Raw genomic sequence first — 18,669 nt, 5'->3', positions numbered from 1 at the left:
CTGTTCTTGGTTCAGTTTGATCACAAAGCTAATGAGATCGAAGAGGAATACTTCCCCTGGATTGTAAATTACTGACTTAAAAACTGCTCATTTTAATCACTTAATGAAGGCTAGGACTTAAAGCATACTGATATAAATATCATGCCCATAATTCCATATTAACTTTTCCAGCCTGTGTAGCAAGCATGTTTCGGTGAGTATGACCATTAAGAAATACATCAAATATGACTGACTAAAAGGAAACAACACAAGTTTTTCAGTGTTTTTGAAAAAGAATATTGTTATACCTGTGTTTTATTATAAATAACCAGGTTCTGTCATATTTTATCTTCTTGCCAGCAAATGAAGGACATTGTTTCATAAAGCTTCTAAAATGTACATGAATATTTAATTAAATCATATTTCCTTGAGAAAATAAAATTCATTCGCATTTATAGCAGACAGTTGTGAGGAGCAGATAACTGTCATAAGACCAGGGTAGCCAGTACCGGTTGCTTGTGGAACAAACTCCTCAATTTTTAAAACTTTTTTTTAAAAAATAAACATACAATCATAAGTGTTCATTTCCTTTAAAAATTCTAAAGATGAAGAAAATTACTGTCTATATATTTAAGTCCTTGTATAAATTACAAAACTCAAGTTTATGTTACAGAGTCCCTTCCCCATAGGAAGCATAAAGCACTTTTGTGGTACCTTTCACCAGTAAATATTCGTATCACATTGAATTTGACAAATGAAAGAAAAGTCGATATTGCATCTTTAAGCCCCAAGAGAACATTCTTCTAAGCTGTCTCTCATGATGAATGAGCTTCAAAAGTCATTTGATTGCCACGATTTAACTCAATCTCAATCTCAAAGATATATAAAAGTAATATACCTATTGACTTCAGTAGAAATCTGAAATATCAGTGAACCGCAGACTCTTCTTGTTTGAGGTCAACAAACACCCTTTGGAAGACAACCAAGAGTAGTTTAAGACCAGGACAACAAAATAAAATTATAACAATAATAATTATAATAATAAAAATAACAATAATAAAATAAAAATAACAACAACCAACAATGAGGTAAACTCCCCTTTAAAAAGGCAATATGTGTTGCCTGGACTGTCAGGAGAGAGTTCGATTGTACCTGACACCCAAATGTTTTTCCAACCACAGTTCAGCCAGTTGCACGGTTGAGGCAAAAGTACTTGCCTTGGATCCTAAGCACATCTTATACTGCTTAGGGTCCAAGTTAGGGTCACAATGAACTGGATGGAAAATATGCACCACTCCTACTTCTTGACTTCTGAAGGGCCTTAAGCCAGATTGAATAACTTTATTGTAGAGATCTACATCTTCCAGTCCCCAGCCTTGTATTGAGGTATCAAATCCACCTGCACCCAGAAGATCACTTTTATAAATACAGGTAATTCCATATCCATAGTCTCTCCAAAATCCAGTCTTCTTTGAGAAGACAAAGTCATTATCAGTGGGAGGACTTCCCCCATTGGTTACCTTTGGGTCATACTGGCTAAAGATGATGGGATAGTACACCTGTTGTCCCTGAATTGTATTGTCTCTACATCGTTGGAGAAAGTCTCCTCTGAAGATCAAGTCAACATCACAAAATAGCAGCAAAGTATCATTGTCAAACTGGGAAGATCCCATTTCAAGACCAAGACCTCTGGAAAACTCTCCCTTCATAGGGATCAGGGTCATTTCTGCTTTAGGGTACTTGTTTTGATATTCTTGTATCAGCTCAATATGCTTGCTGGAATCTTGGCCAGAATCCCTACTGAAAAGGATGATGACCAGCTTTACATTCTGCTTTGGGATAAGACAAGTGTTTTCAAAGTTCTCCATGAATCTCAAGAAAATGTCATACCTTCCAATGAGAGGGACAAGAACATGTATTTTCTTTTCATTGGGCCCTCCCATTTCTTTGGCACCTTGAAAAGAAGATAATATCTTTAAAGAATTAGATATAAAGGAGAATGACTGAGTGTCACTGTTAATACTCTCTACAAGACTGTCGACATCTAGCTCTTCAGTTTCTCTGAAGAAAGGCTTGCTGAACAACTGCTGAAGATAGGCGTGACGTCTTACTGGCACAGTCAGTTTCCTCCCCTTGTGTCTTTTGTATAAGAGGAGTAAATCCAAGATGTACTCCACCCCATGCAGGGGATCAACCCTGCGGTAGCCATACTGAATTTCCTTGAAGTCAATGAGCCGTCCTCTACTCTTGGCATTCTCATTGATCATCTCCATCACCTGTAGGACGGTGTCATCCAGCGCTGTTCTCAGGATGCTGCTGATGCTCTGTCGGGGAGGCTGGTTCTCAGATGCTGAGTAGAGGAGCTTCCCTGTCAGGAACTCCCATTCTATCACTTCATCTCTCTCCCGAGGCTGGAAGTGATTGAAAGAAGGCATCACTCCCAGCTGCTGGTCCTCTTTGCTCACTTCGCTGTTACTGAGCTTGCTCATCAGAGCGCTCTCCCGGTGGAGCTGGATGGTGCGGTAGCGAAGTTCAGAAATTTTGCGGCTAAGCATGTAATTATGAAGCCTGTATTGGTAGGCAGGCCTTTTGTTTGGGTGAAGTGTTATGGCTGCATGGATTTTGCTGTTGTGAAGGTCTTGGATATAACCCTTCCGATTGTGTTCATAATTTTCATGGAACAGCTGCTGCATCTGAAAAGGAGAAGGAAATCAAGATGTTAGAATAAGTTTAAAATATCAAAGAAAACAAGAATCGACTACATCCATAACCCCATAATGAATCATTGTGAGGGTGAGACAGGTGGGTAGAGCATGGATTTTCCAAAACAGGGGCTCACTCTGAGGAGTAAACCAATGCCCTGTTTCTTGGAATGGTAATATCAGCCCTAGAGGAGACCTACATTTTACTTAGCATCCTGATATACCATCTTTACAGAGTAAGTTCTTGGTAAGGTAATGTGGAACAGAAACTATATTGATCTACACTGCCTATTTAAAGGATCATACTCAAAATGCCTGACATCCTTATAAGCCAGAAAATCTCTCTGCTAATCTAGAAAAAGCTCAGGCAGGAACAAAAATGAGATCACACTTCAAACTGCCAGCTGTCTCCTCTGCCAGTCAATAAAGAAACCTCCATCACACCCATTCAAGATAAGTACCAATGGAGGAGGAGAGGCGGTGAAGGAAAAGGAGGGGGAGGAGAGCCAGCAGCGGCAGCAGCATGAGATATCTGCAAATACATTCTTTAAAAGGAGGAAAGGAATATTGCAAACTTAAGAATACATATCCAAAACCATAGACAAAATAAAAAAATTAAGGACAATACACTCCTCCCTCCCCTCTCAAAAAGAACTCAAGGAATAGATAAATGAGCTAAGTAAGATAAATAAAATCAGTGATACTCACATTATAAGAAGCATAAAAAGAGATTTGTGAAAAACATAGAAAGAAGGGATTTGAGAAAATGTAGCAAAATAACAGAAATTTAAAATATAGGTTAAAAGTATGGGCATATATGTCTATATGCATACACACATATAAATGTATATATTTGATATATATTTAAAAGTTTGTATCAAAGTTTGGATCTATATACATACAATAAATAAAGTTTTGTTAAAATTTGGGTATATAATACATCTGGATATATAGTAAAGGAATACAAATATATACATAAGATATGTCTGAGGGACATATTTCCCTTAAAATAAAGGAAGGTGTATATCTATGTGTAATTAGGCCAAGCGAAAAAAAAAAAGCAAAATAAACAAACAAAACCCAATTTGTCTGTAAAGTCAGAAAAGAATGAATCTTGCCACAACATTCTCTATAGCAACATTCGATGATGAAAACAATAGAGCACAGCCCAGGAAGACCCCAAGGAAGCAAATTAATGATTCATATTATACTCAGCCAACCTAGAGCTCAAGTTTTATTGTGAAAAATAAACAGCTCCTAACATGTACGAATGTGTGGCATATCTGTGGTGATAAATTCTCTGACACTCCTCCAATCTAGAGGTGGGGGCTATGTCCCTTTCTTTTGTTACGACTTTAATAAACTACAGTAGGGGCTTCCCTGGTGGCGCAGTGGTTGAGAGTCCGTCTGCCGATACAGGGGACACGGGTTTGTGCCCCGGTCCGGGAAGATCCCATGTGCCGCGTAGCAGCTGGGCCCGTGAGCCATGGCCGCTGAGCCTGCGCGTCCGGAGCCTGTGCTCCGCAACGGGAGAGGCCACAACAGTGAGAGGCCCACGTACCGCAAAATAAAAAAAAAAAAAACTACAGTAGAAGTGACACTCTGCCACTTTTCAGACTGGCAGCTGCCACTTGTGTTGTTGAACTCTCACTCTACAGAAGCCACTAAGTAAAAAGTCTGAGTTCGTTAGTTAGATTCCTTGTTGCTGGCCAGAACCTCCAGTAAAATGTGGTAGAGCAGATACGTTCTTGTTTCAGTCTCAACATCAGGAAAGAAGATGTCAACATGGCTCCTTAACACATTAAGGAAGTTCATTTCTATTTCTAGTTTGCTAAGATTTTTACCATGAGTGAATTTTAAAGCTGATCAAATATTTTTTTCTGCATCCATTGAGAAGATTATGGGATGCTTTTTTTTTCTGTTAACATGGTGAATTGCACTGATTCATTTTCTAATATTAAACAACCTTTGTATTCCTTGAATAAACCCAACATGATCTTGATATTCATCTTCTTTATATATCGCTGGAATATATTTGCAAATATTTTGTTTAGGATTTACTGTGAGAATCCAATTCTCCCCAATTTGATACCCCCAAATTGATATATAGATTCAAGGCAATTCCAATACAAACCCCACCATTTTAAAAAAGTATATGTTGCTGCTGATATTAACAAGTTGATTCTAAAATTTATGTAGAAATGAAGTCAAGGATATTCGAGATAATCTTAAAAAAAGATACACTACAGATCAAAAGTTACAGAAATTTAGAAGTATGATATTGGTACAAGGATAAACAAATAGAAGAAAGGACCAAAATAGTCCATATGGAAACCTACACATGACATATGATTTGTGACTTATGACAAATATGATAGTGGAGAGTGGAGGAAAGGCAGTCTTTTCAGTAATATATATTCATATGGAAAAATGTAAAAGCTGACCCCTACATCCCACAATAAAAAAATCCATCCCAGATGCACTGGTGATATAAAAATGAAAGGTTAAATTTTTTTCCTAAAAGTTAACACTAGAAAATATCTGCTTGTGTTTTGGTTAGGTGAATTTTCTTAAATAGGACACAAGGTACTTATCATAAAAATAGATTGGTAAACTGGACTACATTAAAATTAAGAACTCTATTTCTCATAAACGCCATTAAGAGATTATAAAAGGTCAACTACAGAGTGGGAGAATATAGTTTTAATAGATCTTACCAAAAAGGACTAGTACCCAGAATATATAATGAACTTGTAAAAATTAATAGGGAAGGACAAACCCAGTTTAAAAATGGAAAAAGAATCTTGAATGGGCACTTCACAAAAGAGAATATGTAAAAGCCTGATAAACATACACAAAAACCTTCTCTAGTTCATTCATCATCAGGGTAATGCAATTTAAAGTCACAATGTGATTTTAATCTACGAAAATGGTTAATGGCTGATAATGCATTGTGAAAATAGCAGATCTGGAACTCTCATATACAGCTGGTGAGAATGTAACTTGGTTCAACCACTGTGGAAACTTGTATTGACTAAAATGACCATGTACGTTCCCTGTGACTCAGTAATTCTACTCTTAGCTGCATGCCCAATACACATACATACATACATATATCTAAAAATACATACATGTATATATACATACATTTTCACAGCAACATTATTCATAATACCCCCCAAACTGAAAGCAACCCTAATGTACACCGAGAGTAGAATAGATAAATAAACATAATGGAAAACAATACGTCAATTAAAATAAATGAAATACTACTACTCACAACAACATGAACAAATCTCACAAATCACAAACAAGTGAAAGAAACCATACACAAAAGAATTATACATTTTGTATAATTCTATTCATATGAAATTCAGGTAAAGCTAACGTATGCTGTTAGCTGTAAGAACAGTGAGCAAAAATCAAGAAAGTGGGCAGGGAGCTCTGGAGGGCTGGTAATATTCTATTTGTTGACCTAGGTTGTGGTTACACATATACATTTAATTTGTGAACATTCACTGAACTGTTACTTAAGATATGTTTGTTATACTACAATTAATAAATGACCTTTTAAAATATGCATATACATGCATGTGGAGTTAGGCAGGTTTTTCTGATATGTATGTATATAAATGTGTGTAGATATGTGAGGAGAGAGAGAGAATATGAGTATCAGAGAAGTTTTCATGGAGAAGATGACCTAAAAGGTGTAAGACCAATACCATGGCAGATTCTTTATCTCCAGTATTTCACCCGGCTCTTAGTGTATACTCAGAGAGATTTTTCAAATCAACATCATCTGACCTTGAAGAATATAACCCTAGATATTTTGAGACGGATTTTGGACTTGATTCAAAACACAGTAGTTCAGTTACATCCAGTATTTTTTTTTCTAAATACACAAGCCAATTTTTATTTGAAACTTTGATGTTAAATTAAATCCATATAAGTGGGTTGTTATATCTCCAGTTTTGTATTATTTTTTTAAAAATTTTATTGGCGTATGGTTACTTTACAATGTTGTGTTAGCCTCCACTGCACAACAAAATGAATCAGCCATGTATTATTTTTTTTTACCTGAATTTGCTTCAATATTTTACTTTATGTAATTTTTCCATGGATTTTTTTTGGTATGCAACAAGATTAAAAAAAATCTAATGGCATATAGAATACTAATTATACCACCTCTAAAAAGTACTGGCTCTCTGAAACTATTCTTTCTTGAGGCCTGCTTTGTTTTACTAAGAAAAGGGAACATGCTAAATTAAATAGGAAACATTGCTCAGAGGCAGACTGTTAAATTGTAGATTTACCTAGCTCCTTTAGTGATACTGAAGTGATTAATATTGCACAACTTGATAAAGGTGACATTTGTTATAGAAGAAAAAATATCTCAGTATTAAAATGTTTAACTAACTTGCACCACTCACATCATTACAACCCAAGTTGCCTATATAGTGCTTATTTTTCTAGTGTATTCCTTTGCAGAAATATTACAAGCAGACAAAGTCAGGGAGGGGGGCAATCCTTAAAAATAGCACATTCACACATACTCTAGGTAGTGAGGTAATGATTAGAACATCGTGAATTTATGTCTTTTTTTCCATTAAGAATCATAGAGGATATCCGTATTTTCTCTCTGTATGTAGGGAGGACCAAACTATGCAGAATGGACAGAAGAATGAAATTAGCCAGATCTGAACTTGAGTAGTGGCTCCACCATTTCTTTTTTGAATTTTGAATTTTATTTAGTTTTTTAAACAGCAGGTTCTTATTAGTTATCTATTTTATACATATTAGTGTATATATGTCAATCCCAATCTCCCAATTCATCAGACCACCATAACTCCGCGCCACCACTTCCCCCCCTTGGTGTCCATACGTTTGTTCTGTACATCTGTGTCTCAATTTCTACCCTGCAAACTGGTTCATCTGTACCAGTTTTCTAGGTTCCACATATATGCGTTAATATACGAAATTTGTTTTTCTCTTTCTGACTTACTTCCTTCTGTATGACAGTCTCTAGATCCATCCACATCTCTGCAAATGACCGAACTTCATTCCTTTTTACGCCTGAGTAATATTCCATTGTATATCTGTACCATATCGTCTTCATCCATTCATCTGTCGATGAGCATTTAGGTTGCTTCCATGACCTGGCTATTGTAAATAGTGCAGCAATGAACATTGGGGTGCATGTGTCATTTTGAATTATGGTTTTCTCTGGGTATATGCCCAGGAGTGCGACTGCTGGGTCATATGGTAGTTCTATTTTTAGATTTTTGAGGAACCTCCATACTGTTCTCCATAGTGGCTGTATCAATTTACATTCCCACCAACAGTGCAAGAAGGTTTCCTTTTCTCCACACCCTCTCCAGCATTTGTTGTTTGTAGATCTTCTGATGATGCCCATTCTAACTGGTGCGAGGTGATAACTCATAGTTTTGATTTGCATTTCTCTAATGATTAGTGAGGTTAAGCATCCTTTCATGTGTTTGTTGGCAGTCTGTATATCTTCTTTGGAAAAATGTCTATTTAGGTCTCCTGCCTATTTTTGGTTGGGTTTGTTTTTTTAATATTGAGCTGCATGGACTGTTTATATATTTTGGAGATTAATCCTTTGTCCATTGATTCGTTTGCAAATATTTTCTCCCATTCTGAGGGTTGTCTTTTCGTCTTGTTTGTAGCTTCCTTTGCTTTGCAAAAGCTTTTAAGTTTCATTAGGTCCCATGTGTTTTTGTTTTTATTTCCATTACTCTAGGAGGTGGGTCAAAAAGGATCTTGCTGTGATTTATGTGATTTATTCTTACGTTTTATAGTGTCTGGGTTTACATTTAGGTCTCTAGTCCATTTTGAGTTTATTTTTGTGTATGGTGTTAGGGAGTGTTCTAATTTCATTCTTTTACATGTAGCTGTCCAGTTTTCCCAGCACCACTTATTGAAGAGGCTGTCTTTTCTCCATTTTATATCTTTGCCTCCTTTGTCATAGATCAGTTGACCATAGCTGCATGGGTTTAATCTCTGGGCTTACTATCCTGTTCCACTGGTCTACATTTCTGTTTTTGTGCCAGTACCATATTGCCTTGACTACTGTACCTTTGTAGTATAGTCTGAAGTCAGGGAGCCTGATTCCTCCTGCTCCGTGTTTTCCCCTCAAGACTGCTTTGGCTATTCTGGGTCTTCTGTGTCTCCATACAAATTTTAAGTTTTTTTGTTTTAGTTCTGTAAATATGCCACTGGTAATTTGATAGGGATTGTGTTGCATCTGTAGATTGTTTTGGGTAGTGTGGTCATTTTCACAGTATTGATTCTTCCAATCCAAGAATATGGTATATCTCTCCATCTGTTTGTGTCATCTTTGATTTCTTTCATCAGTGTCTTATAGTTTTCTGAGTACAGGTCTTTTACCTCCTTAGGTAGGTTTATTCCTAGGTATTTTATTCTTTTTGTTGCAATGGTGAATGGGATTGCTTCTTTATTTCTCTTTCTGATCTTCCCTTGTTAGTGTATAGGAATGCAAGAGATTTTTGTGAATTAATTTTGTATCCTGCAACTTTACCAAATTCATTGACTAGCTCTAGTAGTTTTCTGGTGGCATCTTTAGGATTCTCTATGTATAGTATCACGTCATCTGCAAACAGTGACAGTTTTAATTCTTCTTTTCCAATTTGTATTCCTTTTATTTCTTTTTATTCTCTAATTGCTGGGGCTAGGACTTCCAAAACTATGTTGAATAATAGTGGCAAGAGTGGCCATCCTTGTCTTGTTCCTGATCTTAGAGGAAATGCTTTCAGTTTTTCACCATTGAGAATGATGTTTGCTGTGTGTTTGTTGTATATGGCCTTTATTACGTTAAGGTAAGTTCCCTCTATGCCCACTTTCTGGGGAGTTTTTATCACAAATGGGTGTTGAATTTTGTCAAAAGCTTGTTCTGCATCTATTGAGATGATCATATGGTTTTTCTTCTTCAATTTATTAATATGGTGTATCACATTGACTGATTTGTGTATATTGAAGAATCCTTGCATCCCTGGGATAAACCCCACTTGATCATGGGGTATGATCCTTTTAATGTGTTGTTGGATTCTGTTTGCTAGTATTTTGTTGAGGATTTTTGCATCTATGTTCATCAGTGATATTGGTCTGTAATTTTCTTTTATTGTAGTATCTCTGTCTGGTTTTGGTATCAGGGTGATGGTGGCCTCATAGAATGAGTTCGGGAGTGTTCCTTCCTCTGCAATTTTTTGGAAGAGTTTGAGAAGGACGGGTGTTAGCTCTTCTCTAAATGTTTGATAGAATTCACCTATGAAGCCATCTGGTCCTGGATTTTTGTTTGTTGGAAGATTTTTAATCACAGTTTCAATTTCATAACTTGTGATTGGTCTGTTCATATTTTCTATTTCTTACTGGTTCAGTCTTGGAAGGTTATACCTTTCTAAGAATTTGTCCATTTCTTCCAGGTTGTCCATTTTATTGGCATAGAGTTGCCTGTAGTAGTCTCTTAGGATGCTTTATGTTTCTGCGGTGTCTGTTGTAACTTCTCCTTTTTCATCTCTAATTTTATTGATTTGAGTCCTCTCCCTCTTTTTCTTGATGAGTCTGGCTAAAGGTTTATCAATTTTGTTTATCTTCTCAAAGAACCAGCTTTTAGTTTTATTGATCTTTGCTATTGTTTTCTTTGTTTCTATTTCATTTATTTCTGCTCTGATCTTTATGATTTCTTTCCTTCTACTAACTGTGGGTTTTATTTGTTCTTCTTTCTCTAGTTCCTTTAGCTGTAAGGGTAGATTGTTTACTTGAGATGTTTGTTGTTTCTTGAGGTAGGCATGTATTGCTATAAACTTCCCTCTTAGAACTGCTTTTGCTTCATCCCATAGGTTTTGGATTGTCGTGTTTTTGTTGTAAATTGTCTCTAGGTATTTTTTGATATCCTCTTTGATTTCTTCAGTGATCTCTTGGTTATTTAGTAATGTATTATTTAGTCTCCATGTTTTTGTGTTTTTTACGTTTTTTTCCCTGTAATTGGTTTCTAATCTCATAGCATTGTGGTCGGAAAAGATGCTTGATATGATTTCAATTTTCTTAAATTTACCGAGGCTTGATTTGTGACCCAAAATGTGATCCATCCTGGAGAATGTTCCGTGTGCACTTGAGAAGAAAGTGTAATCTGCTGTTTTTGGATTGAACGTCCTATAAATATCAATTAAATCTATCTGTTCTATTGTGTCATTTAAAGCCTGTGTTTCCTTATTCATCTTCTGTGTGGATGATCTGTCCATTGGTGTAAGTGAGTTATTAAAGTCCCCCACTATTATTGTGTTACTGTCGATTTCCTCTTTTACAGTTGTTAGCAATTGCCTTATGTATTGAGGTGCTCATATGTTGGGTGCATATATATTTATAACTGTTATATCTTCTTCTTGGTTTGATTCCTTAATCATTATGTAGTGTCCTTGGCTCCACCATTTCTAAGCCATTTCCTAGCCAATCTGTGTAAATCTCAGTCTCCTAATCTATAAAAGGGAAAATGCCAACCACCTCAATGTATATTAAAATGTTGCTCAATAGAACTATATATATATATATATATATATATATATATATATATATATATATACACACACACACACACACATACAGTGCTTAACATCATGTCTGGTATATAGAAAACAGTCAAAAAAAGGGTTTGCCAGCCTCCTCCTGAGATTGCTCTTTTTAGCTAGGAGTTTTCAGAGGATGAGAGCAGCACCCTCTAGGCTTGCTTCATCTTTGCTCACTTCTGGAAATGCTTGGGAACAGTTATAATTTGGCCACATACACTCACTGCTTCAATGTATCTAACATGCCATTAGGTACCTTCTCCTAACAAAAGTCCTCAATATTTTACTACCAGAAAGATAAATTATTGTGGGGGTTTCAGGAAACCAAGGTTCAAGAGTGTTAAGTGATTTAACCAAGGGTCGACTGACAGTAATGAGGTTATGACTAAAACTAGCATAAGCAGTCAGTTTTTCTACTTATCACACTAAATTTTTAATGTAGCAAAAGTGCTTTAAGAAAAACTATAAAATACACATTTTAAATTATATTAGCTTGTTTGAAATAATTCAGGGCTTCATTTCCTTTACAGAATTTTCAATTGATTTCATGGTACCTCCAGAGCCTTATACTGAAAGGAAAAATCATTTCACACTAACAAAATCACAATGGCAAGTGACATCAATATGTCCTGACTGACCCCAGTGTTTTAAGTGTACCACCCAAAATCTCACCCTCTGAGAAGGAAATTATCTGAGAAGTTATAGAAAAATTATTATAAAAATCAGAGACTGGAAGAATAAATGCCAAGATACAGCTGTATGTTATTATTAATCTACTACATTAAATTTCCATTTCTTTTAGATTTATTAATTATAACATAGCATATGGGAAAACTGGACAGCTACATGTAAAAGAATGAAATTAGAACACTCCCTAACACCATACACAAAAATAAACTCAAAATGGGTTAAAGACCTAAATGTAAGGCCAGGCACTATAAAACTCTTAGAGGAAAACATAGGCAGAACACTCTATGATATAAATCACAGCAAGACGCTTTTTGACCCATGTCCCAGAGAAATGGAAATAAAAACAAAAATAAATGGGACCTAGTGAAACTTAAAAGCTTTTGCACAGCAAAGGAAACCAAAAACAGCATGAAAAGAAAACCCTCAGAATGGAAGAAGATATTTGCAAATGAAGCAACTGACAAAGGATAAATTTCCAAAATACACAAGCAGCTCATGCAGCTCAATGTCAAAAAGACAAACAACCCAATCCAAAAATGGGCAGAAGACCTAAATAGTCATTTCTCCAAAGAAGATATACAGATTGCCAACAAACACGTGAAAGGATGCTCAACATCACTAATCAATAGAGAAATGCAAATCAAAACTACAATGAGGTATCACCTCACACCAGTCAGAATGGCCATCATTAAAAAATCTACAAACAATAAATGCTGGAGAGGGTGTGGAGAAAAGGGAACCATCTTGCACTGTTGGTGGGAATGTAAATTGATACAGCCACTATGGAGAACAGTATGGAGATTCCTTAAAAATCTAAAAATAGAACTATCATATGACCCAGCAATCTCACTACTGGACATATACCCTGAGAAAACCATAATTCAAAAAGACTCATGTACCACAATGTTCATTGCAGCTCTATTTACAATAGCCAGGACATGGAAGCAACCTAAGTGTCCATTGACAGATGAATAGATAAAGAAGATGTGGCACATATATACAATGGAATATTACTCAGCCATAAAAAGAAATGAAATTGCATTTTTTGTAGTGTAGTGGATGGACCTACAGACTCTCCTACAGTGTGAAGTTAGTAAGAAAGAGGAAAACAAATACTGTATGCTAACACATATATATGGAATCTAAAAAAAAAAAAAGGGTTCTGAAGAACCTAGGGGCAGGACAGGAATAAAGACACAGATGTAGAGAATGGACTTAAGGACACGGGGAGGGGGAGGGGTAAGCTGGGACGAAGTGAGAGAGTGGCATGGACATATATACACTACCAAATGTAAAACAGATAGCTAGTAGGAAGCAGCCACATAGCACAGGGAGATCAGCTTGGTGCTTTGTGACCACCTAGAGGGGTGGGATAGGGAGGGTGGGAGAGAGACACAAGAGGGAAGAGATATGGGGATATATGTATATGTATAGCTGATTCACTTTGTTATACAGCAGAAACTAACACACCATTGTAAAACAATTATACTCCAATAAAGGTGTTAAAAAAATAATGATAACATAGCATAGATAATTTCCTGAATGATCATAGTTATGTAAATAAAGGAGTTCATTTCAACAATTAAAATGTTGAAAGAAATACTAAGAAGTTGACAGCAAACAGGGACAAGGTAACTTCTGGAGCATTGCAAAGCTCGTAAAGTAGCAAAAGGCCAAGCTCTGTCAGTGGCAAAAGGGTTCAAGGACAGTTGACCTAAGAACTAACCAAGAAAAACATACTGCCTGACAGTGCAGGCCATAAAACTTATTCTATATATACGGCTGTGGGTGCAGAAACTGAGGTGACCTGTGCTGGCAGAACAAGCCCCTCCTGGAAGTATTTTGTTTCAGAGAAGTAGAAGAAAAGTCGAAGAGACAGAGGTACAGAAAGTAAAGAATTAAACAGTTAAACCATGTCTTCATGAAGCAGCTTTAACCTGAGGCAGCAGAGAACCCAATGCCTTTTCTCTGGGGAAGTCAGAAAGCTTAGAATGGTAACAAACATCTCAGCCAAAATATATCTATGGTGAAGGACTTGTCCAGGGAAGAGTGTTGATAATTTTTCCAGAGATAAGTATGTTTTCTAAAAAAGGGATATAGTACAGCACTAACACAAAGTTTCTGTAAGAAAAAAAGACTAGATGAAAATCAGCCCCACACCCCCCCAGAAAAGAAGCCATGAAACAGGAAAACATTAAACGACTGTTCTAAAAAACATAAGAAGCATTTTCCTCTCTCTTGGGAAACAACAAAGTAGAAACATAAGATCTCAGGAATGTGATGGTACAGATGAAATGGGAGTTCACAAAACTAAGAAATAAAGAATACAAAATAAACTATCATAGACGTGAAAACAAAATCATAAGGAAAATAAAGAATAAACAGTGGAAGGCTCAGTTAGGATGGAAGAGATAGAAATTAAGAAAGCTAAAATAAAGAGTTATGATGGTTTAGAGAGAAACAATTCAGGACTCAGAGAAGTTGTTACTTGTTTTTACTACTATTATTATTAGTGTAAGTATTGAATAAATGAGTAAACGAGAATGGCCTTGATTAAGTTTTCCCTAGAAAATAATTCAAATAGGCTCAGTACAGCCATCATTTAACTTCAGATCATCATCTAAAAACTAAAAGACTGAATTGTCTTCATAAGGTCTCTGCTGAAATGAAGGGGAAATAAGAGACCATGTAATTATTGGAAAGCTTTGTGTTCTTTATTAAGAAAATAATTACATTAATTTTTCTTTATGAAGAGAAAATGTCCTTAATTTATTTATATAAAGAAGCTATTTCAATTTATTGCAATGTCTTTTGTTCCTATTATGTCACTTCATTTTTCCTAAAAAGGATTTTGTATTCAATAACTTAGAAAATTCTCTTTGAGTCTCTTCCTATATATAAGATTAAGAAAGACTTGGGAAAAGAAGGTATTCTTGTTCGAGGAAGTACAAACTCTATGAAGGTGAACAAGGAAATAATAAATCATTAAAGAGGTGTAAAAGATAATGGTGACTACGTACCTAAGGGTTGTGTAATTTGCCTTGCAAATATTTAAACTCATTTTACTATGATTTAGTTATACAGTTCTACATAACTAAATGGAGAGTCTTGCTGCCCTTAATGCAAACGCCTAATGATCTGTCTTTTATAAGACCAGTAAATATAAACATTCTGAGCAAAATAGTAAACTTTTAAATTAACACTATTATTTCCCTTCAATTATTACCTTCAAATATTAACAGTGAAGTTCTTAAACTATGTCCTACTTCTCTGGTAATAATGACACAATGAAAACAGTACCTAATTCTAAATATTAAGGAGAAGAAAGGTTTGGGAAAACTAAATATTCATATATCATTCTATAATTATAGACAGAACGAGAAAATGTTAAAGGGTATATAGTTTGAGTAAGTTTTGAAATTTGAAAGCAAAGATCTAGTTTAAGTATAAGATATACCCTTCTTCATGTTTGTCACATAAAATTAACAGCATTACATATTTTGCTACTAAGATTTATAAAAATAATAGCACCTTGGAAATAGCCACATGTAATCTACAAACTCTACTTTAAAAATTCATTGTACACAAGTAATAAAATTGCATGAAATTACACGTGTGTATGCACACAGAAATAAACATAAGAAAAACTGGGGAAATTTAAATAAGATCAGTGGAATATATTAATGTCAATATACTGGTTGGGAAACTTCACTGCAGTTTTGCAAGATTTTGCCATTGGGGGAAACTGCTTAACGGATCCATGGGATTTCTTTGCATAATTTTTTAACAGCTGTATGTGAATCAATAATTATCTCAAAATAAAAGGTTTAATTAAAAAATTATATACAAAAATTGTCTCTTTTTTTTTTTTTTAAGAAATCATCCCCAAAGCCTACTTAAAAGAAGGTGTTAAAACTTTTAGCCCAAAGGCTACAGATGTGATCTTGCCTTTCTTTAACTGGTAAACTCAGTGTTTTGAATGAATCTGAAAAATGTTAAGTGAGCAGTGCATTTTCCAGTTATTTTCAGTCCCATAAGGTTTCTTTATGTTTGTTTTATGAATTTAAGTTGCCTGAGGGCATTTGTGTTCTTGGCTATCCCTTAAAAAAAAAAAATTGTGAAATGTCTTTTCCTTTTGAAATCCTGTCACATGCCACAACATAGATGAACCTTAAGGACATTATACTAAGTGAAATAAGCGAGTCACAAAAAGACAAATACTGTATGATTCCACTTATATGAGATATCTAAAGTAGTCAAACTCATAGAAACAGAAAATAGAATGGTAGTTTCCAGAGGCTGGGGGAGGGGGAAATGAATTGTTCAGTGGGTATAGAGTTTCAGTTTTGCAAGATGAAAAAGTTCTAGAGATTTGTTGCACAACAATGTGAATATAGTTGACATCACTGAACTGTACCCTTAGAAATGATTAAGATGGTTAAAAAAAATCTTTCTTTCCCTTTTATTCCACATGAACCTCACCTTTCCTAAAGGGGAACAAATCACAGTATGGCCAATTAGTATTCTTTGTTATAAATGGCTTACTCCAGATTAGTTTCATTCATGGGCATGAGCAAAAAAATCATTCTCTTTGGCTACAGGCTCACATTTTGCACATTATAATTCCTCAGAAAGAAAAGCAAGTCAAGGGCAGACAACGGCAGAGAAGCAATAAAAGAAAGACCGAGCACTGTTGAGGGCACTGAACACAGCATTGAGCTGCGCCTAAGGACAGATCACCCTCAGACTTTCCTAGTTTCCTAGGACAGTAGTTTCTTCTCTCATTCAAGTAGTTTAGTTGTGATTTTGTCACTTGCAACCAAAGGAATCCTGCCCAAAACAATCTGGTAAATGGATACGTTTTAATTTCAGCTCTGTATGATTTGCCTCTATTTAATTAGCTAGTTTAATCTTGGTTGAGATCCAAACTACAATCTCATATGGGCAATCTGTACCATTAAAACTGGTATTTTTCTTCCTGTTACATTTAATTTTGTTAGCTATTGTAGTTTAAAAAAAAAAAACAACCTGTCAGACAACACAGAAAATAGCTTCCAGACACTGTTACATGTGATGAAGTTTTCTCAGCAGTATATATGCTCTACAGTTTAAAAATACTTTCAAAGGAGACCACAGTGTTCCCTGCCACCATCCAGAGGTTGTCAATGGAATATCGTGGTACAAAATAGACCACTTTGTCATTGATTACTGTACCAGTTTGGTAGCAAGTGATTGTTCTTTGGTTTTGGGAGATGGCAGGGAAATCCCATATAAGAACTATTGACAGGCAGGAAGGGAATATGCCAAGTGGAGTCTGTCACTTCAGATCAAAGCTACAAGAAAAATATCACAAAAGATTTATAGATACAGGTGAAATTCCTGATGCATGGAACAAAAACCACAAAACAGGATGTGCTTGATGACTTGAAAAAAAATTAATACTCAATGACCACAAAAGAGCCCCAGTATCTGAACAAAGGTGGCGCATGACCTGAACAATCCTAAAACACCACCCACTCAAAATGAAAACCTGCCTTATATGGACTTTTTCAAATAAAACATCTAAAACTAAATCAATGAATAAATAGCAAGAGTTGAAGATTTCCTGAAAAAGAACTTCATTTTTCTTTGCCTCAATTCCTTCTCAAAAACAGATAACTAAAATATATGAGTACATGATAAAATCCATTTAAAATTAAAAAATAAAATAAAAATACTTTCAGACAACATAGAAAATCATCATGTGATATAGATTTCCCAGCAGAGTATATTATGGACACATGCTATCTTAGGCAAACATCAAAGAGATTTAAAATCAGAAAAAAAATCCCTAAGATTTTTCATCAGATTTCAGTTTATAATGATATTATGGCATATAATCAATTGTTACTTTAAATAAACCCATACACCTTTATTTTTTTTTAAAGGTATTTTTGATGTGGACCATTTTGAAAGTCTTTATTGAATTTGTCACAATATTGCTTCTGTTTTATGTTTTGGTTTTTTGTCTGAGAGGCACGTGGGATCTTAGTTCCCTGACCAGGGATTGAACCTGCACTCACCGCATTGGAAGGCGAAGTCTTAACCACTGGACCACCAGTCAAGTCCCCCATATAGCTTAATTAAAATTACCCTGTTAGAAATAAAGTAATTGATTAAAAAAATAGAAAACTAATGATAATTGACTTGATTGCATATCAGTTTGCCAGATTTAGCCTGACATACCTACATTCAGGCAGTGATCACATAGATGCTTCCTGATACATAGTTAAGATAACAGCAGATGATTGCTGAAACCTATACAATTCACTTCCCCTGTACATATTTTAAAATCTTTGGTAAATAGTCAAGTAAATTTTTTGCATTTAATATTTCATTAAACCTTTTATTCTACTCACAATTTATTACAGCAAATAGGCAAAGAAGAATTTGAAGAAATTTTCAAGTTGCCACTTTGTAAACCTGCACACATCCTTTTTTCATGTAATATCAATATAATTTAACAATGCCCTTCACTGGTGATTTAATTATCACACCATAACTTATATTAGACGATGGTAAAGAGAGAGGTTATCACATCCAAACTAGGTTTTCAAGACCTTTCAAAAACAAAATGTAAAGGTAGTAGTTGCCGTACAATTTGGAAAGACACTGACACAATTAAGGAATGTATCTTTTCCATCGGAGGAAATGTATAG

The 18,669-nt window shown here is 35.3% G+C and overlaps 1 protein-coding gene across 1 annotated transcript in view; it reads right to left on the bottom strand.

The window, feature by feature from the left end:
- Positions 1-252: 252 nt before the first annotated feature.
- CHSY3 (chondroitin sulfate synthase 3) overlaps positions 253-18,669 on the bottom strand; it is a 276,125-nt gene continuing 257,708 nt past the window's right edge. Inside the window, exon 3 of the mRNA XM_030869728.2 lies at positions 253-2,672. Within this exon, the coding sequence (XP_030725588.1) occupies positions 1,110-2,672 (1,563 nt within the window). The 3' untranslated portion in view covers positions 253-1,109. The remainder of the gene's footprint in view (positions 2,673-18,669) is intronic.

Source organism: Globicephala melas, chromosome 3, assembly GCF_963455315.2.
Source record: "Globicephala melas chromosome 3, mGloMel1.2, whole genome shotgun sequence".
Lineage (NCBI taxonomy): Eukaryota > Metazoa > Chordata > Mammalia > Artiodactyla > Delphinidae > Globicephala > Globicephala melas.
This window is presented reverse-complemented; position numbering and strand designations above follow the sequence as displayed.